This window comes from Epinephelus lanceolatus, chromosome 2 (genome assembly GCF_041903045.1).
Source record: "Epinephelus lanceolatus isolate andai-2023 chromosome 2, ASM4190304v1, whole genome shotgun sequence".
In the NCBI taxonomy this organism is placed as follows: Eukaryota; Metazoa; Chordata; class Actinopteri; order Perciformes; family Serranidae; genus Epinephelus; species Epinephelus lanceolatus.
Genome location: NC_135735.1, coordinates 15,547,415 through 15,575,014, shown reverse-complemented (window position 1 = coordinate 15,575,014; position 27,600 = coordinate 15,547,415). Strand labels below are relative to the sequence as shown.

The 27,600-nt window shown below is 40.8% G+C and overlaps 2 protein-coding genes across 3 annotated transcripts in view; both read right to left on the bottom strand.

Annotated features, from left to right (window-relative positions):
* Nucleotides 1-1,743: 1,743 nt before the first annotated feature.
* Nucleotides 1,744-13,452, bottom strand: LOC117256631 (KH homology domain-containing protein 4-like). Its single transcript, XM_033626164.2, has 14 exons — nt 13,315-13,452; nt 11,870-12,143; nt 11,646-11,765; nt 10,252-10,325; nt 7,637-7,689; nt 7,320-7,519; nt 6,531-6,739; nt 5,573-5,633; nt 5,229-5,286; nt 4,782-5,017; nt 4,338-4,442; nt 3,631-3,716; nt 3,428-3,546; nt 1,744-2,285 (listed from the first exon to the last, which is right to left on the bottom strand). Exons 1-14 carry the CDS (start codon nt 13,341-13,343, stop codon nt 2,155-2,157), a joined length of 1,755 nt encoding a protein of 584 aa, XP_033482055.1. The 5' UTR covers nt 13,344-13,452; the 3' UTR covers nt 1,744-2,154.
* A 1,619-nt stretch (nt 13,453-15,071) lies between these two features.
* Nucleotides 15,072-27,600, bottom strand: part of pde8a (phosphodiesterase 8A) — a 67,807-nt gene continuing 55,278 nt past the window's right edge. For both annotated transcript variants that reach the window (XM_033626349.2, XM_078174425.1), the window contains exons 15-22: nt 25,929-25,977; nt 25,661-25,796; nt 25,357-25,555; nt 22,693-22,910; nt 21,356-21,488; nt 19,078-19,242; nt 18,806-18,935; nt 15,072-17,252 (exon numbers count right to left, since the gene is read on the bottom strand). In XM_033626349.2, the coding sequence (XP_033482240.1) occupies nt 17,146-17,252; nt 18,806-18,935; nt 19,078-19,242; nt 21,356-21,488; nt 22,693-22,910; nt 25,357-25,555; nt 25,661-25,796; nt 25,929-25,977 (1,137 nt within the window). In that variant the 3' untranslated portion in view covers nt 15,072-17,145. The remainder of the gene's footprint in view (nt 17,253-18,805; nt 18,936-19,077; nt 19,243-21,355; nt 21,489-22,692; nt 22,911-25,356; nt 25,556-25,660; nt 25,797-25,928; nt 25,978-27,600) is intronic.

The window sequence follows — 27,600 nt, the reverse complement described above, 5'->3', positions numbered from 1 at the left end:
AGAAAAAAGTTTCACTGAATTTTACAATATGTATTTATAGCATCAGTAACTGCAGCAGACCAACTGTTTAAGTCCAAAAAGAGGAAAGAAGGGGCTTGTTTTTGATTTAACAAAAGATGCTTTGAAAAATGAAACAAGTGTTTTAAGAAATAAAAATCCATTTGTAGTTATCATACAAGTGTATTCACATCTTAAGAAGGAAAAATCCACCCTGAAAACTTCCACACTGTTAAAAGTGAGTATTTTGGTTAGTAGTGACATATTGTAATGGAAGATGTCTCTTTTGGTGATGTAAAGGTTTTAGAGTCAGACTCTTCTGCCCGGTCTACACGAATACAAATATTTTTTGAAAATGTCTATTTTCCCTCAACGTTTTGGCCTCTCATCCACACACAAACTGAGATTTTTAAAAGCAGCTTTTTTGAAACACGTAACCGTGTATCCACGTGGACGTGTAAAACTGAGTGTTTAAGAAACATTGAGGTCTTCTCCTCAATTTGCACATGCCTTTTGTTACTTTGTGTAATGAGCGTGAGCCAGAACCCATAACAACAACAGTGGGCTACCACTTTGTTTTGTCTCATGATAACTTTACATTTAAAACTTAGTACTGCTGCGCCAAATGTTTAGTCCAGTGTCCATGGTTTTAATCAGTGGTTCCTAACTGGTGAGTCCTGGTCCAAAAGTAGGTCACAGGTCCATTCTGAATGGACCGCGAGTGACTCGTAAATGTTTCAAATTTGTATAAAACACACTTTATTTTGATGTACAGTGAATTTCCAGCACAGAGGCTTTACTTTGAAGTGCTGTTTCTTGCTGTACAGGGAATGATTAACAGACAGCTACTTGACAGAGACAGCAAACTAGTTCGACAGCATGGCCAAACGCCAGTATGACACTGACCTTGAACTAATGACTAAGGAGAAATCTGGATGCCGTGGCCGGACCAGTTGGGAACCACTGGTTTTGGATCAGGCCCAGGCGAAATGGCAGATGGCGGGATAATTTTGAGTGGGATTATTGTTCATGAGGACTAGAAGGAATACTTTAGCATGTCCAGAGCATCACTCGAATCTTTTAGTGAGCTCCTTCACCTCTTTATAGAAGTTTTTTTTTTTTTTAAAACAGGCAACATTAGCCTGTAGTTTTTAAAACCTTTGCAACGAGTGGAGAATGTGTGAAACAGCCAACAGCAGTGAACGTCTGGAGTTGTTTTTGCATTCTAGTGTGTGCAAAGTTATTTTATAAAACAGAGATTGTGTGGACAGTTTTTTTTAAATGGAGAGGGAAAATATCCATTTCAAAAATGATCCATATACGTGCAGACAGCGCCTTAGAGTAAAGAAAAGAAAGGCTTCTATGAAAACAGCAATAACACAAGGGAGGAAAGACTTGTATGTTCTGAAACCATACCCTCAAAATGCCCCAATGAGCATGAAACCACAAGATGTGCTCCATTTTAAGTTATGTGGCTACAAACATGCAATGACAATGAAGTAGTTGGCGGGCCGTCTATATTTCTATATTTACAGCTGCTATATAGGTGGGCATAAATTAAAATAAGCCCAACAGATTTACACCCACTGTGTGATGGGTGACAGGTACTCGAAGAAAAATTAAAAAACTCAAACAAATGCACAAACAAACCTAAGCCAGGACGAGAAAATAAAAACCTTTCTTCCTTAGGAGTCCAGGGGAGCAACAAACATCAGAAACTGGTGATAATTCAAAGACCATACCAGGTTTTTTTTTTTATAAGTTCAGCCCGTTTACTACAAATCATCTGTTCTTTACATTACTGCTATATTAAGATTGTCAAATCGACAGTGTCAGCTGTCTTTTAAGTCCTCAAATGGATGTCAGTACATAAAGTGGAACCACAAATTTCAAGTGTCTAAGTAGACAGATGAATGGAAAACCATGACTGCTTGAATGGAAAGGGGAGTTGCACAGAAAATGGTCAGCAATAGCAGATAAATCTTTTGTAGTAAATGGAGTAACACGTGGCAAAACACTGGTATGGTCCTAAAACAGTGTATGAAAATGCGAGGGTGGATTTTTCCTTTGATGGAGTTTGAGAACCGTGTCAATATTGTGAATGCAGACTTTGGGTCTGAGGGTGTCCTGGACAGTGGGGATGGGGCAGGGCAGGGGTTATGAGTTATCTGTCTTACTGCTGCGTGTCCTCTCCTCTTCTTCATCGGAGGAGTCTCCTCCATAGGGCACTAGCCCCGATGCATCTTCGTCCACTTTAGACTTCTTCTCGCACACCTCCTCTTCAACACCTGCAAGGGCACAATAAAAATATAGAGACAGAGAAAAGTAGAAAGAAGGTGGGGGGACATGAGAAAGAGAGGGGGGAGAGACAAAGCGAGAGAAAACAAAAAGGAAACCCATTGCGGAGCCCCATGTTAGCGGTGGTTTTGAGTTCGTTTGATCCGCAGCCAGGGGAGGGAAGATATCAAATGAAACGGCAGCAGAGCACACATCCATTACAGGCAGGTCCAGGGACACATGTTGAGAGAGAAAACAAGGGAAAGACAAAAAACATATACAAGAAGAGCATGTTAGTGGTTTCTACCAGTGGAGGGAGTCACACAGGTCTCCACTCCTCCCCCATTCCTCCATGGGGGGGAGATGCCATTTCATGCAACAGACATGTCTGAGCAGCGTTGCCAGATGTACAGTTATCGTATTTCTACGATAATTTTGCCCCCTGTACGATAGAGTGTCACCATGTGTCATATTAAATTTTAAGGGGCTTTACCCAGCTGATAATTTGGGGGCAGCTCTATTATATGACACTTACAATTAGTACTTGATTTTAGTCTGTGCTCTCTAATTTTAATTAATTTACCAACATGAACAGGACAGCAAAATATGGATACTGCGTCTGTGTTTATGCAGTCCTTCGTGACCTCTTTCAAGCCAATCATGCTTGGTGTAGGCTCTGATGAGCATGACTCGTGACCACGGTTGTTGTTTAGGAGCTTGAACTTTCTCACTAAGGTATGCTCAGTTTAACTGGGGTATTTTTGAATGCACCAGTAAGCCCAATTATTCAGTTACTTTAGCTTGTGACCATGGCTGTTTCCTGCAGAATATGAAAAAGGTTTCCAATTGTGCCGTCTTTTATTTAATTTTGTAAGTGGGCTATTGCAAAAACAGTCAGACTTTGGGACTCATACTCCCGTTCACGCCTCATAGCTACATCAGCTTGCTTTAAAAAAATTGATGTGGGAAAATTTGTAGGCATGTCAGGGAGTTTTAAAATACTTGTTTTCGTGAAGATGACTTGCGTACGATTTTTGTTTCTCAAAATCCAATCATTTTAAGCTTCTGGCACCATAGTTAAATATTTCCCATCTGGCAACGCTGTTGTCTGAGTACTTGGGCTTTCAGAATATTTGGAGAAAGAAAGGCATACCCATCGACGCGGCGCTGCCAGGCACACTGACTGGATCTTCTGTCTCCATGTCTCTCGGCCTTTTGCGTGCAACAGGGGCAGGAACCACAAAGACAGGTGGTGGTGGAGGCATCAGAATCCTGAAGAGAGAAAAACATCAATATCCACACCACACAAGCTTTACGAACAATAACACACAAAGGAAATTAGATCTATTAACAGACCTTTCTACAACTTTTTCTTCTCCAACACTGGAGGCAGGAGGTGCAGCTTCTTCATGAGCAGCAGGCTCTGGAGATCTGCTGGTGGGCTGAGAAGAAAAGTACAAAATATTTAAGATGAGAAGTACTGCTCATATTTATACTTTTTAACTTCAAAATACACATTTCAAATTATTTTAAAGGGTGAAAAGTCACTACACTAAATTTAATTGCCACAATTGTAATGGTTTTAATTTAAATCTTCACAGATATGTCTCATGACAGACAAAGATATGAATTTCACAGAGCTTTCAGGGTTGATAGTTAATGCCGGGAGTTTCCAAATGGTCAGCGTTGTATATCCATTTTCAGACCAGCACTGATGCAGTCTGCGGTGAAAATACACTGCTCGGCTTTGTTTAATGCCCATTTGTATTAGGGATGGTCATTTGATCTTTAAATAACATTTGCGTGACCTACTACTCAACAAGTCGCTACAGTAACAGCATGCACGTAGGATGAACAAACTGACACACTTTTCATACCATCATTTCATGGGATATAATGGTGTGTAATTTCATGGTTTTTGCAGTGATGCTTGAAACTACTTCATTTTCTATGAATGGTGAAGACTAGACAGTGAATCTGCCAGTAGTAACTTCAACAGGTCAACTATTAAAAAAAGACAGTTATCTTTCAGTGACATGTACAGGTAGTACTCCTGAGCTAACCTCTTCTTCTTTAGCCCCCTCCTGGAAATGACGTTTGGGACTTCCTGGGTCAGCGGGGGTGTTTAAAGATCCTTCAGGCTCCACTGTCTCACTGCTACCAGGTTCCTAAAGAAGAGCAAAACCAACACAAAAAAGCTAAACTCCCTTGACACTGTCCTGACAACTTAATGATATAGATTATTACACAGACTATGAGCTCAGAAGCTTTTAACATGACATTTTATGAAGATCGTGGCATGTGTGTGCAGATTTAAACGCAGTAAGTGGTCAGTCTATTAAATGACTGACAAAGCAATGGCAATAAAATAATATAATTTAAAATATTTTACCTGTTTTTCATGCTTTATATCATAAAATTTTTACAAGTTACATCAATCAACATAATGAAAAATACATGAATGTAGAACACAATGATTAGTGGCAGCCTTAATCTTTGGTAATTACCTGGACGAGATAGGGATGCGGTTTCCTAGGACACACCGGATACTGAACCATTTCCTGAGAAGATGGAGGGTTTGTCGACATGTTAGAATGACTTGGGGGACCATTTGCATTACTCCAATAACCACTGGCTCCTGAGTACGCTGGATAGCCGCCAGCATACCCATTTGCTGGGTAGTTATACCAGGACCCCTGGCTAGAGTAATTGCTATTAGGTGGAAATCCATGTGCTGGGTATGCTGAAATGAAAGTATAGAACGTGGGGTTAATAGCACATATCACATGAATCATTAACGGTGTTTTGACAAGTGTGACGTACTATTTCATCCTATTGTTGAGTCACTAAAGACGTCAAGGGACGATCAATTACCACAAGAAGAATGCAGGCAGCTAGTGGCTGATATTTGGTCACCCTGTGGGATTAGTTACAAGACATAAAAGAGTACTCACGTTGTGTTGAGCCTGTGGCTGTGTACATCGACATCATACGGGTACTTTCAGCTCTCACCTGGAGAGTCAAAGAAAACCAAAACTATGTAAGGAGCTACAAAACAATTCACAAAGGCTGTGCTGACGTATTTTCAACAGCTGAGTTGCATTGTGGGTAGGTGCAGAGCACTCAAGACCTATCTCTGGAGATCAGGTGGTTCACGCTACCACTTTCACTTTAGGAGGTGGGTATCAGTGAAAACTATATGCTTTAATAGTTTCACCTTCTTAAACCTCCCATCAGACTCATATAATACAACTAAACTTAGACAACTTTATTTGTGGTGACAATATCATGAACTTACAGTTTCCAGCAGACTCTCAGTGAGTTTCTTCGCCGACTCCAAACCAGCTGCATTTGGGTGGCTGTGACACACAGATGGTCATGTGTTAAATATGATGAAACAGAGAGCAAAAAGAAAGAGGTTTTATCATTTATATGCAGCAGGGCACGTAGACGGCTGATTCAGGGTATATTCAGATGTACAGTTGTCTTGCTTTGGTCTGAATGGAGCAAAGCAAGACACAATGGAGGGACAACTACGCAGGTTGATTGTAGCGCTGCTCATCGTGGACTATATTGCTGTCATTGTTCATTTTAGTCAAACCATACAGTTTAAAAATGAGGCGCGGCTCCAACTAGAAAACAATGTTTTGATGCGTTGGATGTGCTGAATGTGCATATTAAGGCAGTACAGGGGGAGGCGCACATTAACAATCCTCCGGGACTGTAACATGCTCATGCAAAGTATTCAATAATCGAAAATTTAAAATCCCATTCTCGACATTACGATCACCTTTGACAATTTAATAAGACCAGGCTGTATGTTCTTTACGGATGAATCAATTGGATGGTGAAACATAACATTTGTGTTATGTTCACATTTTAAGCTAGGCTACTTCTGGAGTTTTGGTGAGGATGGCTGAGCGACAGCAATCGTAAATGGATGCAATCTGACTGGCACCCCGTGCATAAAAGCCAGTGTATGGTAGCATTTTGGCTTTTATCAAGTCGAAGGACAAAGGGACTTGGACAAGAGCCACACTGTATGCAAGTTGTGTCTAACTAACATTTGTTACTATTGTATTAATGAAAGGTAACAAAAGTATATTCATCTGTTCATTAATTATGGATCATCACAAATACACTGTAAACGTATATAAATGTGGCAAGTTGTCACAGAGTGAGAAAACATAAATCAATAACAATCAATCATAAATCCTGAACAGTTAGCAAGAGGTGACCATTTGAAGTGAACATACCTGATGTAGACATAAAGAGGCTCAAAGGACTCTCGTTTGGATGCTTGTTCAATGTAGCCAGAACCTTTTCCCCTGAGAAAGACTCGAGCCCCTGTCTCTGACTGGATGTGACTCAAGTACGAACCTCCTGGACCCTCAACCTTTTCGTTCACGTTGAACGAGGGCAACACGTGGTCCAGACCCACAAAAATCTTTGTGTGCACAAAACTCTGTGGATGTAGGAAAAATGTGATAAATAATTAGGGTTCTTTATTGACATCTATAAGTCAGAATAGGATGTAGAGCAGCTTTGTAAGCAGGTGCAGAAATCCAAGGCTTTTCCCTTTCAACCAGGGACGTTCTCTCTGCTGCTTAATTTAGGAGGTGGGTATCAGTGAAGGCAACATGGTCTTCATTTGCCTCACTTTCTTAACCTCCATTTGTAAAATCCTGACTCTGACATGAGACGTCACAGAGAATAGATATTCAACACAAAAGACATGTGCTACATTATGAATTGTATAAAACATAATCCTGATTTCACTTTGCACATAAACTAATTTTCACATGCCACAGTTACACATCAAAATAAATGACTATTGCTTTATTTTAGAGCTCAACTGATTCATTGGTTTGGCCGATGAAGCAGCACCAATAGGACTTTTTCTACAAGCTAGTGGCCGATGACTGTGCTGCCTCCATTTTTACAGTTAGTTTGATGTTCAGTTCTAGATTTGTTTGTTAATTACTTTGAGTTTGTTGTTTAGTTACAGGCAGATAAATATCAATATAAACATCATGCCCGTTTACCCCTGAATGAGGAGCTGCCGGCCGATGTCCTGGCACTGAGTTGGTGGTGGGCATCCGTGGCACAGGTGGGGTGACAACGGGGCGAGGAGGCTGAGGGTAGAGTGTGAGCGGTGGCATTACAGGCACCTGTTGTCCTCCTGATGCTGCTGAGGCCCTCAACACGTCCTCGGAGATGATCTCCTTTATCCTCTGCACAGCCTCTGATGATGCAGAGATGTCAACAATCAGCCATAAAGAACAGGCATTTGTGAATTGCATTAGATGAAGATGATGCCAGACTCTGCATATTGAGGAGATTTTCAAAAAGTGCTACTTACTATTGACCTGCTCTTGGTTCTTTCCCTGGACATGCAAATATAAAGGTCTTTGTCTGAAAGAAAGCAATCAGAAATGTCATGGACAACACAGAACTTCTACATTCTTCCACACGGCTGTTCACTTATCTTCTCATTATCATGGCAACACTAGTGAATTTTATTTCATATGGTAACTGACTGATTTAATTTTTATTCCATGGCGGTGCCCTTAGGGCTGTGCCAATAACTGCAATACCGCAGTCATGTGATGCCTACCACAGGGGTGAGCTACTAACCATCATCACCACCATTTTTGTTCTTCCTTTTATTGGCTGGTGAAAGTTACAGGAGTGCATATAATCTTTGTTTAGTTGTCATCATGTAACATGACCCGTCTGCACTGGCTGTGTCTCATGGGCAATACAGTGACCTGAAGTGTTTATTTACCCTTCAAGTATTTTTTTTTTTTTTTGTTTTTTTTTTTTTTTTTACAGTAAGCGCATTAAAGTGAGGTTAATGCCAAATGAAAAAGACACTGAACATTTTGCAAGCTAAGCAGATCAACATGTGCTGTCTCTGGACTGAATCCGAGAGCAGCACACTGTGACTCTCCCTTTACTTTTAGCTGGAAAGCAAGACACGGTGAACGTCTTGGGTCTTGAAGAGCTGCATTGTTTATTCATGGGCCAACTGTAACCTACACTGTACATTTACTGCCACTTGACAACTTCTGGTAACCTGAGCACAGCCTCTGTCACTCTCTCGTTCAACCATATTATTTATTATTCCTTGGCTGGAGTACTTATGACTTTGTTGTTTGTACATGATTTTAAACTGCTGGGGTTATGGTACTTGTTTCCTTGTGTTAAAAAAACCCCTACCATTTCAGCCTTAATTGCACTCCTGTTTAATATGGTGACATTTCATTAAAACAACTAAACACCATATTGTCTAGCTTACCATCTGGCATCAAGTAAGTATACTTGCAAAAGTGATGTCAAACTTTAATGTATGGAATATGTCTTTGATAGGAACAACACCATGTCTTCATTAAAGATATCCAGAGCCAATACTAATGAAAGGTGTGCCAAATAGTAGGCTACAACTCTTAATGTGTCAGATACATAATCAGGGCTCAACAACAACAATTGTCCGATTGCCCGGGGCAAGTAAAACTCAAGGTTGGGCGTGTAAACTAACAACTCACTTGCCCGATCGGGCAAGTTGCTAAAAATAGTAAAAGTTAATAACTAATTGATAAAATAAATGTATTTTAAAACGTGCTCTTCTGCTCTGATGCAGCGGTCTCTCTGCCTGAAGTCACAGGCACATGCTGTGTAACAACGTCCTGCCCACAGCCCCCACTGATATTATTCTGTGCGACGGAGGCTTCATATAATAACATAACAATATACTATTTATGCTGTTATGTCATCGTGTCATTTCTGTCTCTACATGGTCACGCGTTAACAATTCTCCTCTGCTCTCTGTATCGCGCACGGCAGAGTTCCGCCTCACACACACAGGTGACCACACTAGAGCGGCTCGGGCTGCATTTTCCTGACCAAACCTGACCCCGAGCCCGGTGCAGTTTGTCAGCTGACAAAGTTATTGTTATGGACAGTGTGTAAATAACCATCAACAGGCTGCTGTTACGCACAGACAAACAGCTGCTGGCACAGCAGCGCAGCACGGCACTCGTGCTGAGCTTGTGTTGCGTTCAGGCGTTGTCACGTAAATAATAACTTCCAACACTTAAATAGGTCATAGCACAAAACGGCAGCATGTCATGTGACTTTTTACTTTTATTATATTCAATAAAATTGTATGTTCCTAAATCTTGAGACACCTCATATGTAAGCTAGACAGACATTTCACCTGCTCATTACTGTGCACAATGTACTGTGTGTACTTAGTCCTAAAGAGCCCTTCTGGTGCCAGTAGATACATAGAAACATCCCAGCAGGCTGTGCTTTGCAAGCATACAAAAAAAAATCACGCATGTGAAAATTATTTTTCATGCGTGTGCTTCACCTCCGCTGCTACAACTCCATCCTAGGGGAAACACTGCTGTGTGCGTTTTGTGCAACAGGTGGATGTGGTAGTCTACTGGTAGAGTAGAGCAGGGCAGAGAGATGGAAACATAATATATTAAACCCGGTGTTAATACAGCAGAACTGGAGAGAGGGGTGAAAAATAAATAGAAGTGGGCATGGCTCAAGTAGGGCGCAAAATTATAGACGGAGAACGATTGACAAATTTTTCACTTTAAGCCCTGACACTGTCATTTTTGTGTAGGAATTAAGCTACAATACATGACATATGTTGTTTTAATTAATAAATACAGTGTGAATAAAGATTACATAACATAAAAATAACTGCAGTCTTTGTTATTTGATAGCCGCTTAAATTAAACAATTTTTATAGGGCAAGTAAAAACTGACTTCGGGCAAGTAGATCTCTGACCAACTTGCCCGACCGGGCAAGTGAAAAAAAAAAAACCTTAGCGTTGAACCCTGATGATTACTGGACATGATTTGGTTAAATAAAAGTATCAGATTGGGCAGTAGTAAAGGATGTGGATGTGTATATGGGCAAAAAAACTTGATCAGGACATCTCTGGTCTTTGTACATACCCTGCTTTTCCCTTTTCAGCATCAGACATGTAATGACCTTTCGTTGAGACGACTGCTCCACTAAACTGTCGGATCTGAAAAAGGTAAAAGGAAGTTTGACATTAGAGGGATTTATAGAGAAGATGTTTATTCAAAGTTGTTAAAAACCTTTCTTAACCTTTTTCTTCTCACATCTCCCATTTATTTTAACCAATGTGGTGTTTCAAATGCAACACTACCACTGTCATCATAAGCGCTATATCGTAGGCAACTGGACTTGCTTGCGTTTCTTGAAGACGTTTCGCCTCTCATCCAAGAAGCTTCTTCAGTTCTAAATGACTGACACAAAGTTGCAGGCTTTAAACCCTGTGTGGGAGGGAACCCTTGCAGAGTTGTAGGGGTCACATGTGAGCTCTTAGTTTCAGAGTCGTTAAGGTCACAATGTGAGTCATTGACCCACCTGGCCACCATGTGAGTCGTTAGGGTCAGGAGGGACCAGGTGTGAAGTCGTCTGGGGAGGGTTCCCAAGACTGCATTATAGGTGGGTGATAAGTGGTGTCGTAAGCCACCCCCTCTGTTTAACGATGGTAGTTCCAGCTTGATGTAGATGGCTTCTTTTACTCCTCTTTCAAACCATCTTTCCTCCCTGGCCAAGATGTGCACATTGCTGTCGTCAAAGGAGTGTCCCTTCTCCTGTAGATGTAGGTGGACAGCTGAGTCTTGACCTGAGGAGCTGGCTCTCCTGTGCTGTGCCATGCGCTTGTGGAGTGGTTGTTTTGTTTCCCCAATTTATAAATCTGTGCATTCATGGCTGCACTGAACTGCATAAACTACATTACTCTACTTATGCCTGGGTGTTTGTCCCTGGGGTGGACAAGTTTCTGTCTCAGTGTGTTACTGGGTTTAAAGTGCACAGGCATGTGGTGTTTGTTGAAAATCCTCCTGAGTTTCTCAGACAGTCTTGCGACATGAGGAATGGCAATGTTGTTACGTTTTGTGTCTCTTCCTCTCTGTCTGCTCTGGGTGTTTTTGAGGTTTTAGCAAAGGCCCATCTGGGACAGCCACAGGTTTGAAGTGCTTTACTGATGTGTTTCTGTTCCTTCACCTTCCCCTCTGTCCTAGTGGGCACATTTTCAGGCCGATGATTCAGTGTCCTGATAACTCCCAACTTGTGCTCCAACTAAGAGCTCACATGTGACCCCTACAACTCTGCAAGGGTTCCCTCCCACACAGGGTTTAAAGCCTGCAACTTTGTACCAGTCATTTAGAACTGAAGAAGCTTCTTGGATGAGAGGCGAAACGTCTTCAAGAATCGCAAACAAGTCCAGTTGCCTACGATATAGCACGTGCAATTACCATGACCTGGATGACTGAGAATCTTCACCGACAAACTACCACAGTCACTTTTCACTTACCTCCTCCTGTGTTTTGCCTTTAGTAAGAAGGTCCCTGCAATTAAGCGGTACATCGTTTATGTCGACCTCTGTTACTACCATTTCTTCTGTAGTGGCTGGCACAGGCACGCTTGGAGGGGTCTAAAAGAAATGTGGGGTGACAATGAAACTATAAGCCCTCTCAGGATGCCATAAACAAGAAATGTTATGCAGTTATTTTCAACAACTATTTCCATCATACACACCTTTGCAAGTAAAGGTGGAGGAGTCAAGAGCTTTCCTTTTGCCATTAACATGGCATTTATTTTAGCAGCCATGGCCGCAGCCATTTCAACTCCTCCCTGAGGTGCTGGCTTTTCTCCTGTTTGTGGTGGCTGGGAGACTGTGCTGTTTGAACCAGCAGTGTTGACGCTTCCTGATAATGAGACAGACTGGGCAGCATTTTCACTACTCCTCTGCTGCTTTACATCTACACTCTGTTTAGATGGGGCTGGCTTATCCCATCGGCTGGATAGGCACCTTAAGAATAAAAGACAACAACATCAAACAGACAATTAAATAAGCATACTTTAAAGCACGTTTACTGCACCATTTTAACAAGAAACTACGTAAAAGCAAAACATCAACAGATAATGGACTTTCCATTTCAAGTTGATATTATCTATCATGTATATAACAATTACAGAGAAGCAGTCGCTGGCAATCACGTTTCAGGCACCCTTCAACATTTTACAGTCATTGCAAATGTATTAACTGAATGTAGTACATATATATACACAATGACGAGTATAAATATATACTGAAAAGTGTAAACAGTTGGATAACAGTCAGTAAAAGTATATGAAAAGTAAACTAACAGTATAATAGTGAAGTGTCAAGTAATGAGCTCATAAATATTTAATTTGGTGAATCTTAGATGAGAGCTGAAACAATTAGGAGATTAAAATGGCCACTTCAGTGTCTTTGCCTAGATACTTTTGGTGGTAGTAATGCTAGTTAGATAATTGAGTTGTGGAAATTGAAGACGGAGACACGTTTTAACTTTCTTTCTCTGTTATGCACCATTTATTTAGACAAAGTTTTACACGTTTATATACAAGGGGTAATAGTACACACTTATGTAATGTTTATTGATAGCGTTTTGTGGCAACCAAACGTGTACTGACGTCGCTTAAAAGTTAAATGGTGGCGCTTTAAATATATTTTTGTGGATAAACGACCTGTCTTTCTGATTAAGTTAACAAAATCATATTTATTTTGTGCCAACTGCCAGAGGCGTTGCGATTTCGTAACTGTTAATTGTCAGCTAAGCTAACAACAGCCAAAGTTAGCTAACGTTAACTGATACTAAAGCTAATGCTGAGCTAGCCAACTTAGCAAGTAACGTAACTTACAGTCGTATTTTTGGGCTTTCCTGATATTAATACATTTATCTAAAACGTAGAGGAATGCAGTTTTCAACAATTCTCATAACTTTTTACGCGCGCAGTTGATAGCCCGCAAGCTAACGTTCGTTAGCAGGCCACAACAGAGTATGCTAGCTGGTTGATTACACTGGCAAATACGGCGGCTAGCGTTAGCTTAGCTGGCTAACTAACCGATCGGCGCAAATATGCAGTGTGGTGTTAGCTCGTATTACTCAAGTTATCAAATGTATTTAATTAAGAAAACAAAGTAAATATGAACTCACGGTGTTTGCCCAGTCATTCCCGAAGACATAGCACCACTCCACTAAATCTGCAGTAAAATTAAAACAGTTTCTAATACAGCCGACGCTGGACGACGGGAGCCATCAGTCTGCTCGCTCCGGCGATTTCTTCTGACGACTTGTCGCAAAGTCTGACGAGCTGTTTTTATGTTACGTAACATGGGAGCGTCTGTGAGAGTGGACGAGTCCAACGTGAAACATAAACGATGAAAAATGTGTAAATGTATTTATTTATTTTTTAGAAATATAATACTCTGCCCTGCAACTTTTTTTGCTGCAAACAATATTGGAATTTGAGAATATTAATTAACAATTAATCGTGTCCTAATATAACAAACATTTTGTTAACAATAAGGTTGGTGAGGTGTATTTTTAAATTATACACTTAATCTATAAAACAAACCATTTACATAAATACAGGAAATATTTTTCTAATTCCTGTGTGTTCTGTAATTTATCTATTTTATGAATGTGTTTATGTAAAATTGTTCTGGATAGATGTTGAAATTTTTTTGACGTTATGTGTAACTTATTTTTTATCGTGGCAAAAGTGATCTGATAGAGGTCATGTTTCTATTTTAAATCTTCTCATTTTATATGGTAAGTTTTTCATCCTTAAATGCAAATGGTCTGAAAGGAAACCCAATAATTCACCACCTCAACCATGAACTGAAACTGTGACTTTGAAAACACTTAAAAGACAAATCAAATTTTAAGTATATATGTACCCTTTGTTCTTCTCGCTATTGATTTTCTTCTTCCATGCTTTTGTATCATTATATGATGACCATATAAAGGAAGTAAAAAAAGATTCAATGTGTAAACTGACATTATAAACATGCATAATTGGAAAATGAAGTTTAAGACTGACTCATTTCTGTCCCCATGCATTACCTTTTTAAATTATCATCCTCATTATTTTCTTTAAAATGTGTCAATTATTTAGGCCTTCAGTATGTGCCTTCACAATGTAGTGGAGTGGATGTTAAAGTAACATAAAATGGAAATGGGCCTACATAGGTCAAGTTCTTCAAAACTGTAGTACAGTACTTCAGTAAATGAACTTACATTCCACCAGTGCATCACACGTCCACTTGGATCAGTTCCAGCATGTGTTTCCAGTTTTCCAGTACTTTCTCCAGCCAGCTCCGGCAGACTCACAGTTCAGAGTTCACCTTGTTCAAGTTTTTAGTCTATTTGATTTATTGACAACATTCTAATATATTTATAATGTGAATTATTGACTCTCCAGGAAAGAATTTGGCGGTTGAACGACGTCTTTAGTATCACAAAACCTTTAAAAGAAGAGGCTGCAGTGGATAGATGTGTCAACAAAGTGATCTAGACATGGGAGGCCCTTTTTGTTTTTGTTTATAGCGACCCATCTGCAACAAGAGCATCAGAAAAACATTTTTTAAATGTGAAACTGCTTTATTCAGTGTTTTTACTGATTTAAATCAATGGGTCTATTTGTTTCGGATCGAAAGAGACCTCTGCAGATAATTCAGCTCCTGGTACAAACCTCCCAAACAAAGAAGGAATTATAACTGGAAGTTCACATTTGGCACATGGGAGAAGTTTTAGCTGGTTGTGGTCGCAATCCTCACCACTAGATGGCACCAAACCCAACACACTGCTCCTTTAAATAAATTAATAAGGCAATATTGTAGGCTAGAGAATGAGAGAAAAAAAGACGAGAAGAAAGATGCTGAATCAGGAAATAGACGGCAAACTTATAATTGACATTATTTTATTTTTCATTGAATAGTTTCTAAATTTTTTTTCTCCGTGCCTTCAGACCAAGATGTGAATCAGAAGGAACAAACAAATCCCCTGATTGAGTGTACAATTCTGTCATAAGAGAGAAACAAAGATAACCGTGGTCAATGCGTCTTATTAACCATCATTTGCTTAGCTGTTATGGCATTTATATACTGTTTAAAGAGGAAATATTTCTTAATAAGCAACAATCTTTAACATATATTAGTATCCTAATCTGAAACCAGCCTTGAACAAAAAGCTGTTCCCTGGGGCTGTGCATAAGGATGTTGGACAAGTGGCCAAAATAGAATGACGTTTGATCAAAAATCAATGCAAGCTGGCCTCTAGGAGACTGCTTAAAGACAGTGATAGACAACTCTGCGATCCACATCCTTCGTAACCATTTAGTTCTCTGTATACATGCTCTGTGTGACCATCCGATTCACAGGTACTCAGATAGCTAGAATGGTTGATCTCATTTGCTGCAAATCCAGTGTAAAATTCATTGTCTATAAAAATATTGAGATTTACTTGAACATAACCTTCTGACTATGTTATAATAAAAACTCCAGATGTCCGTTGCAGTTGCACAGTGGGATGTACTGTATAAATATTGTATAAAATAAGGCAGTCTTTTCAGTAGGATAAACCAGATACAAAAATTTCTGGGAGAAAAAATTTTCAAGTCCAAAATGTTTTCACATATTTCTGCTGTTGTCAAATGTCAAGCGGTTTACAGCATTAAACCAAGAGTAAGGGACTGTTGCAACAATGAATACACCCACGCGCCCACACCTACCACCCAAACACACCCACATGTACACACACACACACACACACACACACACACACACACACACACACACACACACACACACACACAACACGCACGCACACACTCAAACTCCTGATGATCAACAATAACAGCTTATTCTACAATGCAACATCCCATCCCTGGACAAATCACTGAGACGTAGACATTTCTAATATTGTTTACAGTGCAATACAAAAGTGTTCATTCAAACTGGTACTGTACTTTTGATAAGAAAATAAAAATGTTTAATATGGTAATGCTTCATATGAATAATAATTGTGAATTTTTTTGAGAGCTATAGTAGTATTTGTCTTCATCAGCTTTGGCTTTTCTCTCTCTTGTTGAAATTTGTTCTTATTTATCAACTAATTCATTTATTAATCTTAATATAGAAAATATGGAACATCTAGGAAAAAATTAACATACCAAATCATCTGTAATTAGTTACCTATGATCATGATGTTGAGGTGTTTGACTCTCAGCAGTGGCCTAAAGTAAAGATCCACTCCCTGACCCAAAAAGAAAGCATCCCCTCCCACATGTCTGTTCTGTTATGACAGCAATGTGTCAACTTGGATGTGTTTCTGAAGGACACATGAAAATATTGCCGACAAAAAAAAAAAAAAAAAAAAAAAAAAAAAAAAGCAGTGGAGTGTTCTTTCATGGTGTGGCCTCCAGGGGCAGAAGGAGCAGTCCTGCCTTGCTGCGAGCACATGGATGGAGGTCAGAGATGATTATATGGCCTGACACCTTCATATGCAGGCCACACTTCCACCCACTCCTCCAGTGTCGCTCGCTCCTTCAGTAAACAAACAGTTTTTAGTCAAACAGCAACTTCACAGGCAGACAGGATTGCCCACGTAGTAATTAGGGGACGGATGCTTTGCCAGGAGGCCTGTAAGGACCCTCTCTCAGTCGTGTCACTTGACCAGCTACACTGCGAATGCCCGAGAGGCACGAGAAGTTCATAAGGATGCTGTGTGTCCACATCTGTTTGTCACAGTTCTCGTCTGACAGGGTTGTAAAGCCAGCAATATTGCTGCAGCAACTGCCCGTCAGGAAGTCCTTCTGTGGTTTCTGTATGGACGGACATGTGGACGCTCGGCGTGCTACAGAAGCAGGAGAGTGAAGGCGAGGAGGCCCTTTGGCTGGCTGGGCTGGCAGGGAGAGAGACGCCCCAGCAGGAGAGAGGAGGGCTGCCCCGGGCTGCAGAGTCCCAGGGCCCAACACTGCAGCACCTACTCTGGAGGCGGTCGCAGGCTGTGTAGCTTCCTCTCATCCAGGCCTTTCCAGTACTTGAAGTTGTTGTCCAAGTGCTGCATAAGATTCGGGAGGTCTGCAAAAGCTGGAGAGACAACAAAGGAAGATGGATCTCAAAATCAGATTTGCCAGTTTGGTTTTAATGATGGTGTGATGTGTTTTTCAAATCAACACCACTATCTTATTCATATTTTTTGTAAGACTTTTTTTGTGATTTTTTCTCTCTTAAACCTCAACTCAGGATGTCTGCCAGTACCAAGCACACATTCCCAGTTCTCCCAAATTAAAAATCTGTATTCTTCACTGGTATTGGATTAATTTTTATGTTAGGTAAGACACACTGCTGTGGCTGTTGGTGGCCCACAGTCATTTATAATTTAATATATTTTATAATGACACTGACAAAGAAACTGTATCTCATGTGGCTTGGTCACATCCTGGTCGATAACAGATCAGCTTGACAAGATCAGTATCCACACTGATGCCGGGCTGGTGTATCGAATCAGTGCAATCATAACACTTCACACAAGTTTTCTCATTTCTTTAAAAGACTTCTAAACATTATACTCAATTGTCTTCTTAAAGGTCTGGTGTGTAGGATTTAGTGACATCTAGTGGCGAGGTTGCAGAACTGAAATTTCTCCTGTGTGCCAAGCATGTAGGGGTCTACAGCAGCTGACGTGAAAAGGCCTGTGACGTAGGAGCATTTACACTAGTGTGTGGGGGAGTGTCCGGATTGCTCTGCAATTACACCTCCAAAATGCTAGTTAGCGTTTCTATGCCACTGTGTTAAGTTTCTGTGAAGTGCATTTAAGTTTGGTTGACTTAACTAACACGCTAAAACACATATAAAACATCATCATATTGAACTAAAGTACAAAATGTAGCTCCATCACATCTCACAAAGATCACAGATAAAACAATCGTCTCCTGCTAGACACGTTTTTCCCACAAATACAGCAGGCTAATGTTATTAGCATTAGCTTAAGACATTTCCTTTTGCATAAATTAGCCTAGCAGTTAGCTGACTTTCCTATACTCATACAAGGCCAGGATAAATCACACACAGGATTTAAAATGCTATTTTTATGTGGGCTCTATTGTCTTAACAATTTATTATTTCTTATCCCTGAAATAAAAGTAAATAAAAGCTTTGTTTCCACTGAGGGAAATGGTTTTCAGCTTACAACAATAAACAGGAGGTCTGTGTCGCCACAATGTGTAGTTACATTTTGGGGAGGTAAACCTTAAGGCCAATGGTTTCCAACTGGTGGGTCGCAGTACAAAAGTGGTTCTTGTGTCCAATCTGAATGGAACGCAAATGACTCGCAAATGTGTCATGTTTGTAAAAACACATTTTATTTTGAAGTACAGTGAATTTCTGGCACAGAGCTCTAATTTTGAAGTACCGTTTCCGGCTGTAGAGTAAGTGACTCATGGACAGCTACTTGACCTTGAACTAATGACTACGGAGAAATTTGGTCCCCGTGGCTGGACCAGTTCGCATCTATGCAGAGCCTAGGTACAGTGTTGATTCAACACAGATATATAAACCCTGCTTTAATCCTATTATCTAATTATGCAGATTTATAGCAGTGTATCTATCTCTGGTGTTTGCATCATGCTGTGCAGTCTTACCATCCCATGCATCAAACATGTCCGTAATGAAGTAGTCTATAAAGGAAATCTGGGACTTTGGGATGCTACAAGTGTTTCTGTCAAACACAGGCATAACCACTGGTAGACCTTGTCTCTTCTCCTCGTCCGTCTGTAACAGAGACGACAGCACATGTGATCATCACGCGCAGTAAATACATAAATTACAAAAAAAAAAATCACAGTGCAGCTGCTCCCTGCTGGATTTATCTCCCCACACCATCAACGCTGTGTTGTTATTTCTCTCTAATTACCTGTGCAAAATACTCCTCGGAGATGCGTCCGGCCCATTCTATACAGAGCTCCTGAGGCCTGCATGGATTGGAGATGTCTGCACACTTAATCAGCATCCGCTTGACAAGGATGCGATTCTCGGGGGATGTCAGAACGCTTTTGACAGATTCCTCATCATTGTTTCCCTAAAAAAACAACAACAAATACAAACAAAAAAATAAAACAGAAGCAGACCCATTAGCACAAAGACAACTTAAGTTCTACGTATTAGTGGCTATAGCCAGCTCCTTATAGCACACACAGCAGCTGAACAACTTTAAAAATAACTGTCTGTACATAAACCAAACCAGGGAGATGAAATATGGCTCTGGCAGCTGATGAAGGTTTTAGTTTCCTTTATGGAGAGGGCGAGTCTGTATTCAGAGCGTGCTCATTATGAGCTCCTGCAGCACTTACATGTTAAAGAGTACGGCCTGGTTCGTACAGTCACATGATTTGCAGACCCGCTGTATGTTTCAAGATTGAATTCACTGACAATGATGTTAAGCAGAAGTACAGAAGGTCTATTCTGCCGAGCCGAGATGAGTGAGGTCTCTGTTTTATTTGAGTCTCGAGGTTAACTGAATGAAAGTACGCTGAACCGTACAAAGACCAAAAGGCTTTTTTTATCGCGTAAACTTAAACTCCATTACAATTTATATCAAACACTTAAAGGTGGGGTAGGCAGCTTAATTTTGGCGTCACTGGGCAAAAATCCAGTAATAAGATTTGAGCATATTGTAATTCAAGTGGTCTGAGAGAAAACTGCACCTCCTTTTGGCTCTGTTTTCAGGCTTTAGATAATCTAGGTCGTGACGGTAGACTTTGGCCAATCGCAGGTCATTTCAGAGAGAGGACGTTCCTATTTGCTGTTCTACAAATGTAGATTTGTGTGCACGTCCCTTCAGTGAAAGCCTGATGCTATGGTGAAGAGAGAGAGAAAGTTGCTATTCCAGCACTGGCAACAACTGCCTACACTGCAAAGTAACCCAAGAAAGGAAGACGGACTTATCAAAAGAGAGTCTGGCAATAAATGAAATAAAATGTGGACACTGTTTCAGAGATGGAGAGAAAGTGCTTTAGCCTTTTGCAAACTAGCGCTGAAGACTCACGGCTGCGGCTTCGTGGTAATGTTTATGTAGCTAATGTACTCTAGAGCCTCAAATTACATCCCAACTCCCCGCTGCTACCGACCACCTCAACAGGAGGAGAGCAGGCAGCAGCTCCAGGGAGAGACCCCCAGTCAGCAGCCACAGCAACTTGAATCCAACCAGCACAAACCCCAGCTCCAGGGGACCAGACAGCCCAGACTCCCCGCCAGATCAGCTAACAGGTTGGACCTGGTGCTGCTGCTTGCCACCAACCCACTGTGACACCCAGCGCTGGGGTTTTTTTGCTGGCCAAATTTGAGCCGACTAAAGGTCCGTCTCCCAAGCTGCTTCCTGCTCTCCTCCCTGAGAGGCAGTCTACAGTGGCAGGGAGCGAGGCGGAGGGATGGTTGGGTGGCTGGCTTGCCAATTCTTGTTTCACTTGTGGTCTGATACAGAGAGAGCAGGGAAAGGAGGGGCTGAGTGGATGAGCTGTGTGCAGCTCTACAGTGAAATAAGATTAAATAAATCAATGTATGGCAAACACTGGATTGCTGAAGTGCGTGCATATGCCTGTGGTCATCAGGTGGGAGGGACATAGGACAGAGAGGGGGTTTATTTTCAAATTCTGCCATCTTTTTGCCTTTTCCACATTTATGCCGACCCCAGCTTTAAATGTTTAATCTGTACAAACTAACAAATTCTTACAGCAGTTACACTCAGTGTGACAAGTCAGAGAAAAATCAGCATTGAATCAATTACTTGGATCATCCCTGCCTTTAAAGGGCAAGACAACTTTTAAATGTCTGTGTTGAGCATTCCACACACAGACGAGAAAAATGGTACCAAGTTGTAAAATTCTCTCCCCACAAAGATATCTGAGCCCAGGGAACAACAGGCCACAAGTCCCCCCGAACCAGTATCATCATCTCTCAGGCTCTTTAAACTATTGTTGCTTGCATACTGTTGGACCGAGTACGATTCTGCGACAGTGTGTGACAGAATGAAATTACAATAGCTGTGTTTATCTAGTGTCTGAGTGCTCCTGTGTGTCCTTCCTGCTCTGCCACACAACACTGATCTATTAGAATAAATGCTAAAATTAGAAGTACTATTTCTACTCAGATATGAAATATAAAAACATTTGAAAGCATTTTTTTTTAATTCTCACCCCATTCTCCTCCAGAGCAGCCAGTGGCTTATTGATGCTGTTGACAAATTTGTTGACATGTTCAAAGTGTTTGGTCATCTCAGTTGCGAGCACCATGTCAACGATGGCCTGTCGTAGTGTTCGATATTCATTCCTAGAGAGAGAGACGGACAGAATCAGATGAAGGAGGGGGGAAGGAGAGACACAGAGCAAGAGAGATGACAGTGTGGTAAATAGCATGGAAAACCGTGTGAACAGTTTTCCCCTTCTGACTGCAGTGACAGTGGCGATGAATGGATGCTTTGTTCACCTTCCCCCTCTGAGGGGACCAGCACATGTGAGCTATTCTGCTTTGGAACTCAAATCAAATTACAACCCCGCCGCTGTCAACACACACATAGTATTGCTTTCATCGGCACATATGCAGACTTAGCTTGTCCACTTATGATACTTCAGGTGACGTCTGTATCACAAACACTTTATAAGAATTTCAATAAATAAAATGTGACTTTTCTCAATCATATATAATGAGGATTATCATATTGTTATCAAATGATTTCATTATTTGTCAATCACTTAATTATTATTACACTGATACTGCTGTTATTTCAGATATATTTATTGTCACTGTGACATTTACACCAGTGGTTCCCAACTGGTGGGTCATAGTCCAAAGGTGGGTCCTGGGTCCACTCCTAATGGACCACAAGTGACTTACAAATGTGTCAAGTTTGTAAAAAACACACTGTATTTTTGAAGTATTGACATCACAGAGGATCAAATTTAACAGGAAAATTAAATTAAAACACACAAACTCTCACATAAATCATGCAGTATGATCAGAATCTCATTTGTCCAGTCGTATGCTCAGAACTTCTCAAACACATGCATTATTGCCAAGAACATTACCATATAAAAACACCTTTGCATAAACAGCGCACATGCGCGACTTGTCCTTGTGTGAGGACGTTGATGTGGAAGTGTTTTGAATAGTAAATGTATGTGTTTGGGAAGTACTGAGCATTCAACTGGAAAAATGAGACTTGTAAATATATATACACAGGAGTTGTGTGAGAGTTTGTAAACGGACCCCTATGACTTCAATATATCCAGAATTTTTTTCAGTTTTTGGATTTTTTGTTCAAGGTGGAGGCACGTGAAAACGATGTCTTTGAATTGACAGGTAATCTAAGACATGTAGCGACATATTTCTACACCCACTTGACTTCAACAGTTTAGGAGAAGGGCTAAGTTTAGTTTTGTGATCGATGACCTATGAACAGCCAAAGCATGTACAGAAAATGGCAACTTTATTTTTTTGGTGAGTCAACCCAATGCTTGTGTAGTAAATCACCTACCTCTCAATGTTTTTGAAGATGTTGCACTTATCATCTCTTGTGGTGATCTGGAAGGCCAGTGCTGCGTGGTGGCTCTCTAGTACAGCCGTGTCATTGTAGAGGATGGCCAGCTCGCTTCCTGCGTTGCACAGGAAACTATTGGTGCGCCCCGGGTGGTCCACGTCGTGCACAGTAGCAGCAATCAGTGCAGCCACCTCATCAATAGGATCCAAACTTTGCTGTTGGGGCAGATTGAACAGATTGATAGGCATTAAAAGGAAAAGTCTTGTATACTGTCACCTTGGTCTATCTCACAAGATATGTCACATCACGCCATTGACAGAGCTGCGACGTGCACCCAGTTTAGCCAGCAGTTGAGAGGTAATATTGGCTTTAATATTAACAGAACATATATGATCATATTTATGCTTTTTGGGTAGTTTTTCATCACGTGTCACAGGAAGTACAGTGTACAGATCATCAAAAAATTTCCTCATTTCCACTTTAATTTGCAACATAACAGACCTGCTAACCTGTCTGCAGAGTTCCAGGGATTCATTAACCTTGAGTGATGTAACTTCACAGTTCACTGGCTAAGCCAATGAAAGATCGCTCCACTGACAGCAGAAATAGACGGTTTGGTAATCAGCTTAGCCAGTGCACGGCCTCAAACAGCCACTGAGCCACTGACACACTTGGGCCAAAACCATGACTCTCTTGGATAAGGTAGGATCAGACGGGACACCTGACACTCGAGACTGAGCGGAGAGCTGCTCCTCATAGTAGTAAAATCTAGATACTGTAGGTGTGTGGGCCCAGAGCCAAAGCAGGGGTGAACAGAGGGATAGCAGCCTGTAACACATGCTAATGCTTACATTAATACGCTGACTTTCAGCAATGTATTGAAGTATACAGCCATGTAGTTTAACATCTTCTCATTACCTAACCGGTGCTGCCACCTTGTTTCTCTCTTAAATCAAACATACACAGAACATTTCAGTATTTTGGACAAATTTTTGTACGTAGCACTGACTTTGACATAACAGTTGTTAATAGTGCTCCATGGGCAGAGTGGCTTCAACATACTGCAAGGATAAAAACAAAAAGTTGAATTACTAAACGCAGAGGAAAAATGTAATGTCACTTAATTTACTGCAGTCTTCAAATTTTATGCACCAATTTGTGCCTTTTTGCATCAATTTATAGAGTAAATGCATTTTATTTACTAAATAAACTATAATAAACTATTAAAATTGTTAAAGTAAACTGAATTAAATTAATATGTTTTTATTTTCTTTGGTATTTGGGGGGGGGGCAAAGGCAAAAGTTCTTAATATTGAAGGGGATGTGTCCCCTATGCAGTGGTGGTGTAAGAGAGTTGTGATGGCCCCAGCGCACGCTATTATGACTGGCCCTAGTCCATGCTTTTGTGGATAACATCAACATACATATTACCCAGCAATCATCATTGCCTATCTGTATATGACAGAAAATACCAAAGAAAATTCTATATATTAATTAATTCAACAATTTTAATAGTTTGTGGTAATTTATTTGGAATAAGCATATAATTTTATTATAGAAACTGCTGACTATTTAACAAGAAAAAAGACATAATGAAGGTAGGTTTGCCTTTTGTAAGGGCATATATAGCAAATGGCACTGTTTTTAATTTAATGAGAGTTCTTCTTTGAACACAGGCATATTGTCAAAGTGGCAGTCACTCATTAGGGCCCACTCTCCACCTAAAACACTGTTGAAGGGCCCACTCTCCACCCGACACATCACTGAAGGGCCCACTCTCTATGGGTCCCCCACCTCATAGGCCCTTGTGCAACCACACTGCCTGCACTGTCTATAGTTACGCCCCTGTCCCTGTGTCTGACTCAAACTCTACGCCTGTGGCACACCAACCCCACTGTAAAAACTGCAACAACGGAGTGCTCAGTGCCACTTTTGCTGTATTTCATTACAAATACACAAATAAGTGATTTGAGACGAAGTTCAAAAGCCTCTATGATAAAAGCAAAACAATGTTTTCATCATTATCGATTAGTTTGTCAATAATTTTCTCAATTAATGAATTAACTGAAAAAAAAAACATGACAATCACACCCATGGTAAAGAATAAATCTCTTCTCAAAACTTTTGTCTTCCTGAAAGCTGTTGGAAGGTTTGATATGTTTCTGTTTTTACTGTAATGATTCCAATTCATTTGATCTTATTAATTTTATTATCTTCTTCATTTCCTCTGTGCCCACGTCCCTCGCCTTAATTCTTGTTTTATCTGCCTTGTCTGTTTTTTGTATGACTGTGTAACATTGCTAGGAAAGTGATACATGAATATATTATTACTATTACGTTGACATTTGAAATTGCTTGTTTTGCCCAAAAAATACTCCAAAACCAAAATGCATTTATTTATTACCACAAGGGAAGGCGGTAAATGCACACATTTCAAAATCTGGAACCAACCATTTTTGGCATTTCTGTTTGAAAACTAATCAATTAATCAGTTATCAAAATAGTTGCCAATGAATTTTCTGTCCACCGGCTAATTAAGAAACCACATCCTTAGCCTAAACTATGGACCAGCAGCAACATCCTGAAAGGAAAATGTGGTATTTTTGCAAATATTTTAAAATAGTATGCTTTGTTATTAATTGTTAGTGTTCGTTAATTTACCTTGACCCTCTCCTTGCAGAGAAAATACGCCGTTGCGTGCAGGACATCAGCTGCATGGGAAGAGTTGTGGTAGGAGTTACTGGAGTGGTAGTTAGCTTCAATCACTTGTAGCCAGGAGCGCAGTGTGGCCTCAGGGCAGTTTAGGAACTCACAGACCCCAAATCGGGAGAAGATCTTCATGCCCAAGTAGGTCAAAGGCCTGCGGGAGGATTTAGCATGGTCGTTTAACACAAACTCTCACCCCAAGCTCTCAAAAAGTTTGACACAGTTCCTCTGGTAGCCCTTAACTCTGTTGCTGCCTCACCGTTTCATGGTTGCAGCCTCCAAATTGATAATGTCAAAGTCCCAAGATTCCTCGTTCTCCATGGTCTGGGCGATACGAGGGGGGATGTCATTTAAAGACAGAGGAGTTGTCAGGTGGCTGGGGATATGGTGGGGCTCTGTGTGCAAAGCAAGACACAAGACAGAAGGCGTTCAGATAAACAGAGCTGGAAAATTAAATAGAACTAAAAGGCAGCACAGCACTTTGTGTCAGAGTCAGAGTCCCTCCTGTATGCTTTGTGTAAACTTACGTTTTGTGGCAAGGATGTACTCATTTCCTGACAATCTACGTGTACCATCCTGTGAACAAGAAAAAACAGAACCAGTGTCAGGGAGTAAGGTAAAAAAAAAAAAAAAAAAAACCTGACTGCATCATTAATTCTTTCTGAACAGCCACATGAGGAGTACAGCTCAGTGTTCGGAGCACCAGCGTCACGTCTCTTAAAAAAATGCAAGGACCTTCGAAATAAATTTGGATGGTAATTGTTTGGCTCCTTTGAGACATTTACTCTGACATCAGATCTGATATAAAAGTCATCTGTGCTAAATTAAGCAGCTGGGAACACAGACAGAGACATCAGTTCGGACTTTAGAGTGAAGGAAGTTGGGTGAGAACAGTCATGTTACTGTGACTTGTTCATCATGTGTGACAAATATCACAGATGTTTCACTGATCCACTAAATAAAACAAATGATATCGAGATGAAGCTACAGGTCAGGAGATAAGAAACACACTTATTGAACACCTCAGAGCACCAGGAGGACAGATTCTGTGTGATTACATTAGTCATTTAATCATTTCAGGTTTTTTAAAAACAATTTTTTGTGTAGCTAATGACAGCCTAAAACTCTTTAAAGCTAGGGTAGGTTCGTTTCCTCTGCAGAATGCTTTTTGTATGGTGAAAAACGCAATAAATAAACTGATAAAGCAGGGGTAAGCAGTACAATTTTGGCTTCATTTGGCAAAAATACCATATTAACCTCGGAGCATATTCTAATTCAAGTGGTCTGAGAAAAACTAGACTAGGCCGTGATGGGAAACTTTGGTTCGTCAAAGGTCATTTCACAGAGAGGGCATTCCCACTGGCTGTTTTACAAATGCAGATGTGTGTTCACATCCCTTTGGTGAATGTCTGATTCAATGGCAGAGAATCATGCAGAGAAAGTTGCTATTCCAGCATTGGTAACAACTGCGTATACCGCAAAACAACCCAAAAATAGGAAGATGAACTTATCAAAATGAGAGTCTGGCAACAAAATAAAACATGTCAGTATCGGCAAAACGTTTGTGAGATAGAGAGATAATGTAGCTAACGTTAGCAAGAGCCTAACATCACAGTGTGTCCTCCACCTCACTCCCCACCACCACAAATCATCTCATTGGAAGGAGAACAGGCAGCAGCTCTGGAGCCTGACCTCCAGTCAGTGGCTGCAGTAGCGTGAATCCAGCCAGCGCAAACCTTAGCGCCAGACAACCGGAGAGCCCAGACTCCCTGCTGGATCAGCAAACTTTCTGTTGCTGCTGTTACACTGGTTAGACTTGGTGATGCTGCTGGCCACCAGCCTGCTGTGACACCTGGTGTTGGAGGGTTTGTGCTGGCCGAATATGAGCCACCCCAACTGCCAACTGAAGGTTCATCTCCTGAGCTGCTGCCTGCTCTCCTACCGGGGAAGCAGTTCACAGAGGCGGGGAACAAGGTGGAGGGACTGTGGGGTGGCTAGCTCACTAATTCTTGCATCAATTGTGGTCTCATAAGGTGCAGGAGGAGGGTGTATTTTTAAATTCTGCCTTTTCCAGATTCCTGCCTACCCCAGCTCTACCCATGACTAAAATCACAATAGCTCGATTGTTTTTTTTTTCCAGCAAAAAGGACAGCTATGATCTGTGTTTATCATGTGTCAGTGTGATTTAATGACAGAGAA